Here is a 19,185-nt window from a genome sequence, read left to right on the forward strand (position 1 = left end):
AGCATTATTCATTGTAAGAACAAGTCTTAGAGCATTATTCATTTTAAGGACAAATGTAAGCATTATTCATTGTAAGAACAAGTCTTAGAGCATTATTCATTGTAAGAACAAGTGTGAGCATTATTCAGTGTAAGAACAAGTGCAGGCATTATTCAGTGTAAGAACAAGTGCAGGCATTATTCATTGTAAGAACAAGTGTGAGCTTTATTCATTGTAAGAACAAGTGTGAGCATTATTCATTGTAAGAACAAGTCTTAGAGCATTATTCATTGTAAGAACAAGTGTGAGCATAATTCAGTGTAAGAACAAGTGTGAGCATTATTCATTGTAAGAACAAGTCTTAGAGCATTATTCATTGTAAGAACAAGCCTTAGAGCATTATTCATTGTAAGAACAAATGTAAGCATTATTCATTGTAAGAACAAGTCTTAGAGCATTATTCATTGTAAGAAAAAGTGTGAGCATTATTCAGTGTAAGAACAAGTGCAGGCATTATTCATTGTAAGAACAAGTGTGAGCATTATTCATTGTAAGAACAAGTGTGAGCATTATTCAGAGTAATTGTTACAGTTTTACTGAGGAGTAAATGTAGCTGAGCTTTTTGTTTTATGAACTTGACCATGTCATAAGAATTTCTTTTGGAGTATATATGACTAGAAACTGCCGAATATAAAACCTTGCAATTAGTGTTGAAAAACAGTCAAAATTCATAAGAAATACCCTGATCATCAGTCATGATAACAAGTTTATGAGACTGATTGCACTGATTTTAGGCAATGAAATAATTCTGGTATTTGCTGATTTTGAACAAAAAATGCCTTTTTCATCATTCTCAATGTTTTATCAGATTACAAAGCATCTGACATGCATATTACTAACCCTCACCCTGCTAAATTTCTAAAATGGACTGGTCCATCATTCAATTTGGGTAATACCATTTATCATTCAAAGGGGAGTTTACTGAAAATTTACTGACTGAACAGTGAACAGTGCAGATTATGATCAGCCTGCATGGATGTGCAGGCTAGTCTTGGTCTGCACTGGTCGCAAAGGCAGAATCACTTGCCGCCAGCAGGCTAAAGGTTAAATAAGAATGGCATTTCAGCAGCTCAACTTGTCAACTCGTCATTAGATGAGTCAGAAAATTCATTTGTCTTACAGCTTAGAGATAGCAGCACAGAATATTGATGTTAACGTTCACCCGACCAAACATGAGGTACGATTTCTCCACGAGGACGCAATCATAGAGAGTGTACAGAAGACGATCGAGACAAAATTGCTGGGATGTAACGTTAGCAGAACGTACTATACACAGGCATTGTTGCCAGGAGCAACAGTGATTCCAGAATTGTCCAAGGAAGAAGGAAATAAAAATACAGGTTTCCTTATATTCCATTTATTTTTTATTATTTTGTGCAGCTGGTTGGAATGATTACCTTTCATCTGTTTTCATTTTCCTTGCTCTATATTGAGAATGTCAGAAATGACTAGAGCAATGTTGGCAGTTATTGACACCTTAAGAATTTGCGGAGGAAAAATAATTGTTTACTTATGATATCCTTAGTTGAAACCAATTTTCAACGTTATTAATTATTCATCCGCATCATCAGATAGTCCATATTGCAACAGCAGTAAGGCAATAAGATTACAAGATAACCACACATACAAAAAGTCGTGGAGGCAGTTATTGACACCATTCAGCAGTTATGGACACCCTAACAAAGTTTTAAAGAAAATCGCATAAGTATGTTGACGGAGGATATAGTACGCTACGAGATGAAGAGAAGTCAGTTGTAAAGCTTGAAATATATTGATAATAGCAAGGCATTCAAGACTTTCCAACATTTTGGCTCTATATTATGTATTAGCCGTATGCATAAGGCCTGTGCTTTTTCCTTTATGTTATACACACGTAACTTAACCTTTAGCCTACTGGTGGCAATTGTTTCTGCCTTTGCGACCAGTGCAGACCAAGATCAACCTGCACATCATTCTGTGCAGGCTGATCATGGTCTGCACTGTTCACTGTTCAGTCGATAAATTTTCAGTGAACACCCCTTTGAATAATAAATGGTATTGCCCAGATTGAATAATGGACCTGTCCATTTTAGAAATTTAGCAGGCTAAAGGTTAAACAAGAACCGAGTAGACCTAGATTAGCATTAAACTTAGATTTTAACTAAAGCAAATAAACTTTTACTCATTCATGCAAGGTTTGACCACAACAGAACATTTTGAAGGGTGAAAGGCAACAATTTTCAATGTCTAGAACATAATTATAAAAGGTGTCCAAGCGCCTTAACCTTCCCCTCATTTTTGAGCAAACAGAAGATTTTGTAGGAACTTGTTAACATGTCTGTAAACCTAGCCAAAGCATGGACTTGCCATTGTTAATAACAGCAGTAGTTAATATCTAGATCTGATAATGTAGGCTACCGAAAATGTTTTTCAGCCAATTACACTGACAAACTGACAGACTCATTAATAAACTTAATCCGTGCTATTTTTTCTAAGAAACTAAGTTTGACCTAGAACCTTCAATTATGTTTTTGCCCTGTCCGTCCATCCGTACGTCACACTTCATTTCCGATCAATAACTGGAGAACCATTTGACCTAGAACCTTCAAAATTCATAGGGTGGTAGATCTGCTTGAGTAGCCTTAACCTTACCCATCATTTTTGAGCAAACAGAGAAGATTTTGTAGGCACTTGTAAACATGTCTGTAAACCTAGCCAAAGCATGGACTTGCCATTGTTAATAACAACAGTAGTTAATATCAGAGTCTGAGAAACTAAGTTTAGCACTCTAGTGCACTTGGTTTGAATAAGGGAAGCTCTAAAAGTACCAATGAATTCTGTTCTGAAAGAAGCATAAAAGATATAGATCGGCAGGTTTTGGAAACAATCTATGAATGTTTCTACTGGGGTCGAAAACTGCCGACACTGTTTTTATGTTGGCAGATATTGACACCCAGTTCTGTCCTGTGTCCTTGACATCTTGGTAATATTTTCCTCCATAATTGCTTTTGAGGACATCATTCCCATCTGTCTTCATGCTTCAGACTCGAAAATAACTGAATTATGTCTCCCCACTGGGGGAGACATATTGTTTTCGCCCTGTCCGTCCGTCCGTACATCACACTTCATTTCCGATCAATAACTGGAGAACCATTTGACCTAGAACCTTCAAACTTCATAGGATGGTAGGGCTGCTGGAGTAGACGACCCCTATTGTTTTTGGGGTCACTCCATCAAAGGTCAAGGTCACAGGGGCCTGAACATTGACAACCATTTCCGATCAATAACTTGAGAACCACTTGACCCAGAATGTTGAAACTTCATAGGATGATTGGTCATGCATAGTATATGAACCCTATTGTTTTTGGGGTCACTCTGTTAAAGGTCAAGGTCACAGGGGCCTGAACATTGAAAACCATTTCCGATCAATAACTTGAGAACCATTTGACTCAGAATGTTGAAACTTTATAGGATGATTGGTCATACAAAGTAGATGGCCCCTATTGATTTTGGGGCCCCTCTATTAAAGGTCAAGATCACAGGAGCCTGAACATTGAAAACCGTTTCCAGTCAGTAACTAGAGAACGACTTGACCCAGAATGTTGAAACTTAATAGGATGATTGGTCTAACAGATTGGATGACCACTATCGATTTTTGGGTCACTCTGTTAAAGGTCAAGGTCACAGGGGCCTGAACATGGAAAACCGTTTCCGATCATTAACTTGAGAACCACTTGACCCAGAATGTTAAAACTTCATAGGATGATTGGACATGCAGAGTAAATGACCCCAATTGATTTTGGGGTCACTCTAATAAAGGTCAAGGTCACAGGGGCCTGAACATGGAAAACCGTTTCCGGTCAGTAACTTGAGAAGCACCTGACCCAGAATGTTGAAACTTCATAGAATGATTGATCATGCAGAGTAGATGACCCCTATCGAATTTGGGGTCACTCTGTTAAAGGTCAAGGTCACAGGGACCTGAACATGGAAAACCATTTCCGATCAATAATTTGAGAACCACTTGACCCAGAATGTTGAAACTTCATAGGATGATTGAACATGCAGAGTAGGTGACCCCTATTGATTTTTGTGTCACTCTTTTAAAGGTCAAGGTCACAGGGGCCTGGTCATGTAAAATCATTTCCAGACAGTAACTGGAGAACCACTTGACCCAGAATGTTGAAACTTCATAGGACAATTGGACATACAGAATAGATGACCTCTATAGATTTTGGGGTCAGTCTATTAAAGGTCAAGGTTACAGCGGACAGAAAATAGAAATCCATTTCTGGTCTTCAAACTTCATAGGGTGATAGGACTTACAGAGTAGTTGCATGGCCCTATCGTTTATGGGGCCACTCCATCAAAGGTCAAGGTCGCAGGGGGCTGAACATAGAAAACTCTTTCCAGTCAATAACTTGAGAACCACTTGACCTAGAATGTTGAAACTTAATAGGATGATTGGACATGCAGAGTAAATAACCCCTATTGATTTTGGGGTCACTTGATTAAAGGTCAAGGTCACAGGAGCCTGAACAATAACTTGAGAATGACTAGGCCGAGAATGTTGAAACTTAGTGGGATGACTGGACATGTCAAGTAGATGATCCCTATTGCAGCCAACCATCAGTGTCTCTTTGACTTTCGCTCCTGTCCCCTATTGACTTCTTGCCTATACGACTGTACATTGGGGGAGACATGGGCTTTTTTACAAAAGCATCTTCTAGTTTTCAAAAGCATTTTCAAGGTGTTAATTGGTATATTGTCTTGACCAGGTCTGGTAATCAGAAAGTTAGTCTTAGACATTTGTGAGTTATAGCTCTTGAATTACTTACAATTGCAAAAAAGCAGTGTCCGCTCAATTCTTAAAGTAGTTTTATTGGAACCAAACTAGATTTTTACAGAATTTCTTTTTCTATATAAAATCTTTGATAACCAGCTCTATTGGAAAATATTTTGATATAGCTAGTATTATATAGAAGGCTGTGATAATATTTTCAAACAGTTCAAGGCAATGTCATTAGACAGCTTGACAATGTTATAATCCTGATTGTATCCTAGAGACAATATTCAAGGAAATAATGTTGAATTTTGTTATTGCCCTATGATTAACTGGATTTTATGGTTGTGCAGTCAGTGCATCATGTCACAACTCCAAGTATTGATAATTACTGTTATTTGCATACAAATCAACTTTTATGGAACATTTTTATTACTCTATAATGCAATATCCATGATTTCTTGCATTAATGAATGCAGAATCACAGTGTTGCTTCTTACAGGAAACTCTCAATCTGACTTTAATCACACACTGATTATTATCTAGGATGTTATCAATTTTTGTTTACTTCCACATTAGAATGCTGACTCTGCAATTTCAGGTCTTTTTGTACAGTTCCAGATGTTTTTCTTATGCATAAAAAAGGGCAGATTTCAATGTCTATGTTATATTGACCAGTGAATTACATTGACCATTATCTATGACTTACATTGACCAATATCTATGAATTACATTGACCATTGTCTATGAACTACATTGACCATTATCTATGAATTACATTTACCAATGTCTATGAATTACATTGACCTACATCCATCAATATCTCTGAATTACATCCCCCAGTACCTGTGAATGACATCCTTCAATATCTCTCACATTGACCATTATCTGTATTGCATTGACCATTATCTTTGAATGACATCCACCAATATCTCTGAATTACATTGACCAATATCTTTGAATTACATTGACCAATATCTATGAATTACATTGACCATTGGCTATGAATTACATTGACCATTGGCTATGAATTACATTGACCAATATCTTTGAATTACATTGGCCAATATCTATGAATTACATTGACCATTGGCTATGAATTACATTGACCATTGGCTATGAATTACATTGACCAATATCTTTGAATTACATTGACCAATATCTATGAATTACATTGACCATTGACTATGAATTACATTGACCATAGTCTGTGCAGTACATTGACCAATATCTACGAATAACATTGACCATTGTCTATGAATAACAATGACCAATATCTATGAATTACATTGACCAATATCTTTGAATACTTCATTGACCAATAACTATGAATTACATTGACCAATGGCTATGAATTACATGGACCGACATCTATGGGTTACATTGACCAATATCTATGAATAACATGGACCAATATCTATGAAGTACATTGACTTTCAAAAGCAGAATTTTGCCATGGTCACAGTGCTCCTACATAACACTGTCTTTTGAGATACCTGCATCTGACGTGTTATTGCCAACAGTGAACTTTCACTGTTCTAACAGCCACCATAAGAGTTTGATATTACATTGTACCATCTTTAAAAGTATGCAAACCTGTGCTAATTGAAACATTGTAAACTCATTTTAAAACAATGTTTATATACTAAGATGAAGCCTTCGAAAATACCATGTACTTTCCATATAGATATAACTGCATTGATGAATTAATTTTCATTTTAGAATCGTCTGTTTTACAGATTCAGGAAACAAAACTTATGCTCATCAGATGGTTCGTACAGACAGCAGAGAACAGAAGCTGGATGCATTTTTCAAACCAACCAATCAGGATGCAGAATTACCTGATAATGAAAGAGAGGCTCTGCAGTCGACCAGTAATATTCAAGCTTCTTCTTCAAGGTCAGGAGAAGCTCCAATGGAAACAGAGATGTCAAGGAGTTCTAGCACTGACAAAAGGTGAGGCATACTGGAAGTATTCGTAACCTGATACCTTTTCAGTAAAGTTGGTATACATATTTGTTGAAGATCAGCTTTATATAATACATAATTGTAAGACTACTGGCTAATGTTAAGGTGTTTTCTGAAAAGGGGTATGTCTCCTGATTTAATTCAAGTTTTTTTTAACATTTAGGGAATGTTTAAGAGCTAGAAGAGGGGGTATATTGTTTGCTCCAGTAGGTTGGTAGAATCCATAACTAGGGAGTGGTTCTTTAGTTTGTCAATGTTTAGAATTTGAATGCTATCAATTTAGGGGTCAGTAGGTAAAAAATCAAGGTCACAGTGACTTTGAAATTTGAAAAATGTTTCCAATGAAAATAGTTCAAAAATGCTGTGAATTACACAGGTCAAACTTCATAAAATGAGAATGATTGCCTGATGACCCTTTTCTGTTTTTGGGTCAGTAGGTCAATGGTCAAGGTCACAGTGACCTAGAGACTGATTGTTTCCTGATCAATAGCTTGAGAACACTTTGGTCTAAGGTCATCAAACTTTGTAGGATGATTGTCGATAATCAGTAGGTAATGCCTGTTGTTTTGGGGCTATGGTCCAAAAACATGGTCACAGTGACTGTGACTTAAAATTGTTCAGGATCTCTAGCTTGGACCCATAAAGCATAAATGCAGGATATTCTGGACATCTTTATTACTAGTAATTGATTCAATTTCAATCTCTACTGAAATACGAAACATAAATAAGAGTCTGAACACACAGAAGCTCATTTAATACAAATTATGAACTGGTTTTGATCATAAACCCAAAAAACTTTATGTTCCAATTCCTTTCGAAAGATTTCATGATGTCAAAATATCTTGAAATTTTGGCTTTCATCCCATTTCCTGTCCGCTTCTTAGGACGAACACTAAATTTACTCTCGGAAACAAGGTCTTTAGCTGGAGCTAAATAATCTTACTTGATTCAGTTAAGCCTGCGATGCAGCAGAAAAATTACTAGCTGGATATGTCTGCATGTGACATATGTTGACCAACAGAAATGCAAGAAACTTGTAGATTGCGTGATACGGTCAGGCTATGACAAGACATATTCTGTATTAAATTGTTTTTGTTTTTATACACCTATAAAGGGAAACATGTAATTTGATCGATGGTTGGCAGATGGCATCCATAAAAGTTGCCCGCTCGCTAACCAGAGTAGTTCTCATCAAGTGTTCACTAAACTTGGTCTGCATGTTTATTGGCATATCTTGACTAAGGTAGATAACTTGTTCTGAAATGTCTTATTCAGTAGTTTTTGATGAGTTATGGTCTTTAAGAGTGACGCGTGGCAAGTTGTCCATGTATGTAAATAACAGTGTCTTATGCATGTACTTAGTTTGTGCTAGAATGTTAGGTTAAACAATTCAGTCAAGTGATATTGTTGAAAACAGCCTTTTCCAATGAAACTAGCAGAATTGTGTTTTTATACGGTCAATTATAAAAAGAATAGCTAACTCTATTTGGATTAGCACTGCAGTATGTTCTATGAGACCTGTCAGCAAATTGTAGGTTTCTGATACAGAGTAACTGTTTAGCTGTCACAGGCAATATGTGACTTATGTTCAGACTCTGAGCTGTACATACATATGCATTTTGCAGTTATACAAATTACTCAATTTGATGCTGTGACGAGAAATAGACTTAGGTCTTGACTCAGCCAGATGCCATAAATGACAATATATGTTTGAAGAAACGCACTTAGACCTTCAAAGATATCAAGTCAAACTTGAATGTTTGGCTTTCACACATTTGTGTTAGGTCAGTTTAAAAAAGGTTTAGCGGAGCATTCTATTATTCAGGTTAGCATCATGCAGGTTAGATATGTCTGCATGGATCTATGTTCACAATGCAAACTTGTGTTGGTGATCTGTGCATAAATGTACATATTAATTAAAGTTTGCTGTAAGGCATTATTGGACATTTGCAGATGAGCTGTAAATCACTGTTTTTATTCTTCACAGTAAATACAAACTTACCTCAAGTTGGATCTGCACAAGACAGATAAATGTCCAGTGTCTTGACCTTATAACAGTCATAAACTGCACACAGTAATAGTGAGAAACTGCACTAAAGAGAAACCTTCACACAACAAATCAGAATCACATGTATAGTACAACACATCAGGTAGTACATTAAACTGGTAGCAGCAATTTCTAGTACACATGATCACAGTAGTATATAGTCTATCATGTCTAACTGTTCAATCAATCATATTATTTGTAAGCACTCTTCAACAGTTAATGGTATATCACAACATGTAAAGCTTGACAAGTTCACTTATAGGACATGTTAGACAGGTAAAGTTAAAATCACTTGGTAACCACGGCAACTTTACATCCATCAGACAGCATACACACATTCATCATCACAGTACACTTCACTCTTAACACTAGCATAACTTAATTGTCACATAGCACTTACACATTCAACAGCATTAAACCTGTCACACAGACTTACAATTATCATGCACAACTTACACACTGTCACACAGCACTTAAACACTGTCACACAAGTCATTAAACGTAGGCCTACTTACACAAACTTGTCACACAAGATAGTACAACTGTCAACACAGTAGCTTAATACATTTCAACAAGCTTACACAATTGTCACAGCACTTACACACTGTACACACTATTCACACTGTCACAAGCACTTACACACTTTCACACACAGCACTTACACATCTGTCAAGCAACTTACACATTGTCACACAGCACTTAACATTGTCATACAACACTTACACACTGTCACACAGCACTTACACGCTGTCACACAGCACTTACACACTGTCACACAGCACTTACACATTGTCACACAGCACTTACACACTGTCACACAGCACTTACACACTGTCACACAGCACTTACACACTGTCACACAGCACTTACACACTGTCACACAGCACTTACACACTGTCACACAGCACTTACACACTGTCATACAACAATTACACTCTGTCACACAGCACTTAAACATTGTCATACAACACTTGCACACTGTCACACAGCACTTACACGCTGTCACACAGCATTTACACACTGTCACACAGCACTTACACATTGTCACACAGCACTTACACACTGTCACACAGCACTTACACACTGTCACACAGCACTTACACATTGTCACACAGCACTTACACACTGTCACACAGCACTTACACACTGTCACACAGCACTTACACACTGTCACACAACACTTACACACTGTCACACAGCACTTACACACTGTCACACAGCACTTACACACTGTCACACAGCACTTACACACTGTCACACAGCACTTACACACTGTCACACAGCACTTACACACTGTCACACAGCACTTACACACTGTCACACAGCACTTACACACTGTCACACAGCACTTACACACTGTCACACAACACACTTACACCTGTCACACAGCACTTACACTGTCATACAACACTTACACACTGTCACACTAACTGTCACACAGCATTGCACTTGTCACACAATCACTTACACACTACATCTGTCACACACTGTACACACTTACACTGTCCAACACCTTAACAAACTGTTATGAATTTAATCACTCTCTGCACAGTGAACTTACTGCTCAAACTGTATATTGCTAACAAAGGACTTAGTTGAATTCTATATGAATTGGAAATGAATGTAAGTAGTTGTCAGTGATCTAAAACTTTGTTTCATAATGTTCTTATTAATTATAATGGAACTCTTTGGTTTTTGGTTGACAGAAGCATAATTAATAAATACAGTTGCTTTAATTAAGTTCTGTATTTTGCTTTTATAGACAAATTTGCATAAAATTATTTCATTAGCTCAGTTTATAACAGGCCATGCATGAGATAATGTTTTAATTTGATGTATTTTAGTAGATTCTAAAATGTAATGTTATTAAATTACAATGAAATTTTAATTTATCAGGGTATTGTTACAGCTATGATACAGCTGATTTGCATAATTTCAAGTGATTACCATACAATGCCAATGTAAATGTTTAATAAAGGTTTTGATTACCGATGTTTTGTTGTGTTCATGCTGTTAGGTTTTGCTCATTTTGTATGAACATTTAGAAGCATGTGGCAGCTGAAATACAAAGCCTTTCTTCTTTTCGAGACCCCCACAACATTTGCCATTGTGTGATATTTTCCATTAACCCTTAGCGTGCTGGTGGTAAGTGACTTTGCCTTTGCGACCAGTGCAGACCAAGATCAGCCTGCACATCCGTGCAGTCTGATCATGGTCTGCACTGTTCGCTATTCAGTCAGTAAATTTTCAGCGAACACCCCTTTTAACAGTTAATGGTTCTGTCCAAATTGAAATATGGACAAGTTCATTATAGAAATTTTGCAGGGTAAGGGTTAAAACAAACACAAAACAAGTCTTTGAATATTAAATCCAAATAAACAGATAAAAAATTGAAGATTGAAATCTTTCCTTGATAGACTGAATCTTATAGGTATACTTATTGATAAAGTCTCCAGATTGAAGAGTTACACATAGTGTTTAATGTGATGGCATGTGCATCCGTCAGTCTGTCGGTCTGTCATAATTTGTGTCCGGAGCATAACTTTGTAACCATTAAAGGTATTGACTTTAAATTTTGTTTACATGTAGATGGCGATAAGATAACTAAATAACCATGTAAGGTATTGGCTTCAATCTTTTGATGTCGGTAGGTAGTGATGAGACGCTGTGCGGAGTGCATGAACCAGGGTGGTAGGTTAAAGTTCAAGGTCCCAACAAAGTCGAATCTGCCCATCATATTTTGTGTCCAGAGTGTAACTAAGAAACTATTAAAGGTATTGACTTAAAATTTGGAATATAGGCAGGTGGTGATGAGATGATGTTTTCTTTTCTTTGTCACCACCATCGCACACACACACACAACCTGGTTTCCACCACCAGATTTTGCTTTTTCTTTAAATTTTGCTTCTGTCCTCCTCTGATATAACCCTTCGGCTTGGCGGAGCTCTCGTTGGCAAATGTACCAAACAATAGGCGTTTTAGTCACAATATGACTTTGTGTTTGATGTGACATATAACACAACGACATGATAAGATCATTACAGACCATTTTTCAAGATATTTCTTTTTTTTCTGAGACATATAAATAGCTTGACTAAAAATAGGTGTAGCTTTTCATAAGCATCAGTGTCAGCTTCTCAATATTTTGTGTATAGTCTGATAGCCAAGATACCAGTTTTGGGAATGAATTGAAACTTCACTGTTGTTTACTATGATGATCTGACTTTCAATGCACAGGTTCCATAACTCTGTTTTGCTTTTTCATAAAGTTATTCCTGTTTTTTAAACTTGTTTGTTGTGACAAGACTTTTGAAATGTGGAGCATTGCAGTCCTCTGACTGCTCTTGTTTTTAATTCAACAAGGAGAATATTAAAATTCAATTTATTTTGTTTCTTCGTTCCCTGTGCGTGTGTAGGAGTGTGTTTACAATGCTGTTCTGTTGTGATTAAGAATAATCTAGATAACATGGAAAGTAATTGCATTTGAAATGACAGGAACTATTGCATGCCTTTCCATTTCCATTCTTTTTATTTTACAGGCAGATCTGTTGTTTGATACAAATTGAGAAATATAGGCAGATTTGATTTCCATTTCCTGTGTAAAGTATCACACATTTTGTATATAAATGATACAGCATGGAACCGCTGGCAATTGTAACTATTCTAAAATTTGCATATTATACTTTAAGATGTTTATATTAACCTAATTCTCCATCAGTACAAAAAATGAAGAAAGTCAAACACGAGTTCAAAACAACATGCCCCTGACACTGGTTTGAGAGTAAACATCTTTAGATATTTCCTTTTCCAATTAGATGAAATTCTTAACATAAGCCGCGCCATGGGAAAACCAACATAGTGGGTTTGCGACCAGCATGGATCCAGACCAGCCTGCGCATCCGTGCAGTCTTGTCAGGATCCATGCTGTTCGCTAACAGTTTCTCTAATTGCAATAAGGTTTGAAAGCGAACAGCATGGATCTTGACCAGACTGCGCGAATGCGCAGGCTGATCTGGATCCATGCTGGTCGCAGACGCACTATGTTGGTTTTCTCATGGCACAGCTCATATGTACAACAAACACATCAGTATTTGCCTTTGAGAGGTTACACTATACTCTGATGCAGAAATGGCTTATACTACTAGAACCATTTTATTAGCCCACCATCATCAGATGGTGGGCTATTCAAATCACTCTGCGTCCGTTGTCCGTCCTTCCATCAGTTAACAATTTCTCATTATTGCATCTCCTCAGAAACTACTGGGGGGATTTTGACCAAACTTTTTGTCAGAATGATGTATTGATACCCTAGTTGTGTTCCCCTGAAAATCAGACTTGTTCAACAGTTTTTGAGTGAGTTATGGCCCTTTGTTTATTTTTATAATTTACATAGATTTATATAGGGAAAAACTATGAAAATCTACTTGTCCAAAACAACAGAGCCTAGGGCTTTGATATTTGGTGTGTAGCATCATCTAGTGGTCCTCTACCAAGATGATTCAAATTATTTCCCTGGGGTCAAATATGGCCCCGCCCCGGGGGTCACATGGTTTATATAGACTTATATAGGGAAAAACTTTGAAAAACCTTTTGTCCAAAACCACAAGGCCTAGGGCTTTGATATTTTGTATGTGACATCATCTAGTGGTCTTCTACTAAGATTGTTCAAATTATTCCCCTAGGGTCAAATATGGCCCTGCCCTGGGGGTCACATTGTTTACATAGACTTATATAATGAAAACTTTTGAAAATCTTCTTGTCCAAACCACAAAGCCTAGGGCTTTGATATTTGTAATGTAGCATCATCTAGTGGTTCTCTACCACGTTTGTTCAAATTATCCCCCTAGGGTCAAATATGACCCCATCCCGGGGGTCACATGGTTCATATAGACTTATATAGAGAAAAGCTCTCAAAATCTTGTTGTCAATAACCTACAACATTCAAATTTGGACCACATGTATAGTTTTGAGTGGCAAGATGAACCTTGACATGAGTTGACCTTGATTTTGACCTAGTGACCTACTTTCACATCTCTGTAGCTACAGCCTTCAAATTTGGACCACATGCATAGTTTTGTTCACCGAAAAAAACTTTGACCTTGACATTGACCTAGTGACCTACTTTCACATTTTTGAATGTACAGGCTTCAAAGTTGGACCACATGCATAGCTTTTTGTTCCGAAAGGAAATTTGACCTTGATTTTGACCTAGTGACCTACTTTCACATTTCTCAAGCTACAGCCTTCAAATTTGGACCACATGCATAGTTTTGTGTACCGAAGTGAACTTTGATCTTGAGATTGACCTAGTGACCTACTTTCACATTTCTGAAGCTACATGCTTCAAATTTGGACCACATGCATATTTTTGTGTTCTGAATTGAAATTTGACATTGAGATTGACCTAATGACCTACTTTCACTTTTCTCAAGCTACAGCCTCCAGATTTGAAGCACATGCTTAATTTTGGATACCGAAATGAACTTTGACCTTGAAATTGATCTAGTGACCTACTTTCACATTTCTCAAGCTACAGCTTTCAAATTTGGACCACATGCAGTGTTGTTTATCGAAATGAAATTTGACCTTGATTTTGACCTTGAGCTAATCTTGAAATTTGGAACATTCAAAAATGGCTCAATGGTGGGCACCAGGATCACTCTGTGATCTCTTGTTTCTGTTGAAATCAAGTATTTGACCATTCCGAAGAATCCCAGACTACAGTATTTATATTTAAGTGACAATTTAGTTGTTTCATTTTCAGCTACTTTAAGATCATTTAAAGGTGTAAATATGATGTTTTGTATTTTCTGCTGTATTTAAAATGTTAAATAAATGTAGACTTTTATTTTACAGGCCAACATGACTTTTCATTGGCCGGTTCAGGATATTTTCTATTAACGGGCTTATATGAGAAGTATATCATATGAATGCCAATATAAACTGGTTCCCTTTTTAGGCAGTTAAGAAATGTTTTCATTACCAGATCTACATTAAATATTTTTATTTTTTCCACAGACTGGCTTACTTGCATACATTTTTTCCACTTACAGGCCTACGCGAGATGTTTTCCAATCACGTGTTTGTTGGCTGTGTAGACAAGGAATTCTCCCTGATTCAACACCAGACAAAGTTACTCCTCACAAACACTAGTAAACTAACGTATGTTTAAATCCTTGGTCACTCACCCAGATTGCATTAAAATCTGAAATGATTTCTATTTGATTAGAGACTTGGACCACCCTACTGTCGCAGTTTCCCTTTTGTTCTGCCAAATCAGCTTTCTTATCCCCCACCAAAGGCAAAGGGATACAGATGTGGTGTTACCAGTCCAGCTGTTTGTTCACGCAGTAAGATAGTTGTGTGGCTAGATGAACAATAATTCATTCTGTTTCTTTTATGTGGCATTAATCCTTTGACATGGCTGAAAAAAAAATAATAGAGAGAACAAAGGAGAAGCCACATAACTACTGTACCGTAGGAACATCTGTCTATGCATGTGTGTGCGAGTCTGTTGGTCCGAAATTCAAAATAGTTATAATTCAAAAATTATTTTAGGTAGAATCACCAAACCTCACATAAAAAATAATTAGCATAAGACCTTTGCTCAGCCATAGTATTATCCCCCTTGAAAGAAGAGTTATTCCCCTTAATTTGATGGAAAAAAAATACTGATTTTTGACTGAAGTAACCTATTGATGAAAATTTGATTGAACTTAATATAAATATAGATCGATATCATGCTAAGGGTGGCGGTACGCCTGCAACTTTTGTCAGGATCTCTTTTGTAACAAATATAGATCACTGTAGGGCAATTATGCATATTCAACTCTTGTCAAAATATCTTAAGTAACTTCAGAGTTTTTGCCCTTGAATTGTTTTAAACATAAACCAAGTATTTCTTTACTTAAGTTTTTAAGATTTAAGAAGGACTGAAAATAAAACAATTTTTGTGTTATTGCATACCCAATTTAATGTTTTATTCATTATTAAACATGTTCCTTGTCAATACCGTTCATCAATAAAAAATAGATTGTACTTAAGATAAGCAACTTTCTCCAAAATATAAGTTAGACACCTTACTCCTGTGATTTAATTTGAGTTTTTCTTTTTCCAGTTTCAAAATGAATTTTGTGCCTGCACATTTATTTATTTTCAGTGAAGAATTGTTCTACCAGCTATTCATCTTTGATTTTGGAAACTTTGGTCTTCTGAGATTGTCGGTAAGTACAACCAAATACACTGGGACCCCGTTACAACGCTGTCGTCGGGGTCCAAGGTTCGAGACCCCCGGATCTAGCGGGGTTAAATTTATAACGCGGGTTGATCGTATCAGCGGTATATGCAGTACCCCACCCACCGGTAATGTTTTAGACGTATTTTGGATGCTGTTTTATGTAAATAAGAAATAAGAATCGTATAAATGGGACATTTATTTACCTATGTTACTGAAAAATACATTAAAAGAATTATAACGCTGTGTCATCTTCACATTTTGTCATGATTCTAAAAGAAAGTTGGAATTGTGTATCCCGGAAGTAAACATATATAACGCTGTGTGAGGAGTGCGCGGTCGTGAGAATTACATATGCAATGCAATTGCACTGGGGTTTATGTAACTAAAAGAAGAACGCGGACAGTCTTAAAAAATTTAATTTTGAATACACGAAGAAAATCGATAAATAAGATAGAAAATTGTTAAATCACCGTCGTTAATATACGATATTAAAAAGGGAGAACTTCAGTGCATCGATTCTTCGTTAATTCCGATGAACCGAGTGTGATGATTATGAAAAACGGCTGCATTTTATTACAAAACTGGGCCTGTTGTTCGATTTTTATTCACTCAAGTGTTCATGTCATCCGCTTAATTGGTGCAAACTTAACGGTTTGATAGTTGACTGACCGCTTACACGCTTGTTATGCAAACAATCTAATTTTGACACGGTACTGATTGCCTAATTGTCACATGTCTACATGTATAAACTTTAACAAAGTGATACGCAAAAAAGTAAGCTACAACAATATGATTTTGTCACAGTTGTCATGGCAAAGGTGTTAATGTACAAAGGTACATGTAGTTTTAAGTTGGTTATGATCAAATTAAATAACATCCGCGGACTTGTTTTTTTATTACCCTCAAAAATTTCAGGTCCAAGAGGCTACCGCGGTATATCGAGTAGCGTTATAACAGGTTTCGAGTGTATATCCAGTTTGTCAGTAGGTACAGCGAAATATACCAAGTTTGTCAGTAGGTACAGCGAAATATACCAAGTTTGTCAGTAGCTACAGGGAAATATACCCAATTTGTTAGTAGCTACAGGGAAATATACTCTGTCAGTAGCTACAGGGAAATATACTCTGATTGTCAGTAGGTGCAGGGAAATACACTCGTTTTGTCAGTAGGTGCAGGGAAATATACTCGTTTTGTCCATAGGTGCAGGGAAATATATTCAGTTTGTCAGTAGGTACAGGGAAATATACTAGAGATGATTGTCAGTAGGTACAGGGAAATACACTTGGATTGTCAGTAGGTGTAGGGAAATATAGTCAGTCAGTAAGTACAGGGAAATATACTTAATTTGTCAGTAGGTGTAGGGAAATATACTCAGTATGTCAGTAGGTACAGGGAAATGTACTCTGTCAGTAGGTACAATGAAATATACTCAGTTTGGCAGGAGGTAAAGGGAAATATACTTAGTTTGTCAGTAGATACAATGAAATATACTCATTTTGTCAGTATGTACAGGGAAATATACTCAGTTTGGCAGGAGGTAAAGGGAAATATACTTAGTTTGTCAGTATGTACAGGGAAATATACTCACTTTGTCAGTATGTACAGGGAAATATACTCAGTTTGGCAGGAGGTAAAGGGAAATATACTTAGTTTGTCAGTAGGTACAGGAAAATATACTCATTTTGTCAGTATGTACAAGGAGATACCCAGTTTTTCAGTAGGTACAGGGAAGTATACTCAGTTTGTCAATAGGTACAGGGAAATGTCAGTTGGTACAGGGATATATACTCATTTTGTCAATAGGTACAGGGAAATATACTCAGTTTGTCTTTATGTACAAGGAAATATACTCACTTTGTCAGTAAGTACAGGGAAATATACTTAGTTTGTCAGTAGGTACAGAGAAATATACTCAGTATGTCAGTAGGTACAGGGAAATGTACTTAGTTTGTCAGTAGGTGTAGGGAAATATACTCAGTATGTCAGTAGATACAGGGATATATACTTAGTTTGTCAGTAGGTGTAGGGAAATATACTCAGTATGTCAGTAGGTACAGGGAAATGTACTCTGTCAGTAGGTACAATGAAATATACTCAGTTTGGCAGGAGGTAAAGGGAAATATACTTAGTTTGTCAGTATGTACAGGGAAATATACTCAGTTTGTAAGGATTAGTGTCAGGGAAATATACTCATTGTCGTAGTACAGGGAATATACTAGTTTGGCAGAGGTAAAGGGAAATATACTTAGTTTGTCAGTAGGTACAGGAAATATACTCATTTGTCGTATGTACAGGAAATATACTCAGTTTGGCAGGAGGTAAAGGGAAATATACTTAGTTTGTCAGTATGTACAGGGAAATATACTCATTTTGTCAGTATGTACAGGGAAATATACTCAGTTTGGCAGGAGGTAAAGGGAAATATACTTAGTTTGTCAGTAGGTACAATGAAATATACTCATTTTGTCGGTATGTACAGGGAAATATACTCAGTTTGGCAGGAGGTAAAGGGAAATATACTTAGTTTGTCAGTAGTGTACAGGGAAATATACTCATTTTGTCAGTATGTACAGGGAAATATACTCAGTTTGGCAGGAGGTAAAGGGAAATATACTTAGTTTGTCAGTATGTACAGGGAAATATACTCATTTTGTCAGTATGTACAGGGAAATATACTCAGTTTGGCAGGAGGTAAAGGGAAATATACTTAGTTTTTCAGTAGGTACAGGGAAATATACTCAGTTTGTCAATAGGTACAGGGAAATATACTATGTCAGTTGGTACAGGGAAATATACTCATTTTGTCAATAGGTACTGGGAAATATACTCAGTTTGTCTTTATGTACAAGGAAATATACTCACTTTGTCAGTAGGCACAGGGAAATAGCTCGTCTGATTTTTGAAAAACATCTACAAGGTATTGTTGTCACTTGATCATTGGCGTCAGCATTTGTTAAGATTTTTTGGGCCACCTTTTCACAAACACTGTAAGAGCTGCAGCTTTGAAACTTTGCATACTTGTTTATCATTATTAGGGGACTGAGTAGGCCAAGAACCATAACTCTGATTGCATTTTATCAGAATTATGGCCATTTTGTACTTTGAAAATTTCAGTTTCTTGGTTGAAATTTT

General features: G+C 36.6%; 1 protein-coding gene across 1 annotated transcript in view; it reads left to right on the top strand.

Moving 5' to 3' along the window:
* LOC123532148 (DNA mismatch repair protein Mlh1-like) overlaps positions 1-19,185 on the top strand; it is a 260,143-nt gene that overhangs the window by 212,160 nt on the left and 28,798 nt on the right. Inside the window, exons 11-15 of the mRNA XM_053518364.1 lie at positions 1,162-1,379; positions 6,541-6,757; positions 6,933-6,975; positions 14,776-14,978; positions 15,976-16,039. Of these exons, the coding sequence (XP_053374339.1) occupies positions 1,162-1,379; positions 6,541-6,757; positions 6,933-6,975; positions 14,776-14,978; positions 15,976-16,039 (745 nt within the window). The remainder of the gene's footprint in view (positions 1-1,161; positions 1,380-6,540; positions 6,758-6,932; positions 6,976-14,775; positions 14,979-15,975; positions 16,040-19,185) is intronic.

Source organism: Mercenaria mercenaria, chromosome 11, assembly GCF_021730395.1.
Source record: "Mercenaria mercenaria strain notata chromosome 11, MADL_Memer_1, whole genome shotgun sequence".
Taxonomy (NCBI): Eukaryota; Metazoa; Mollusca; class Bivalvia; order Venerida; family Veneridae; genus Mercenaria; species Mercenaria mercenaria.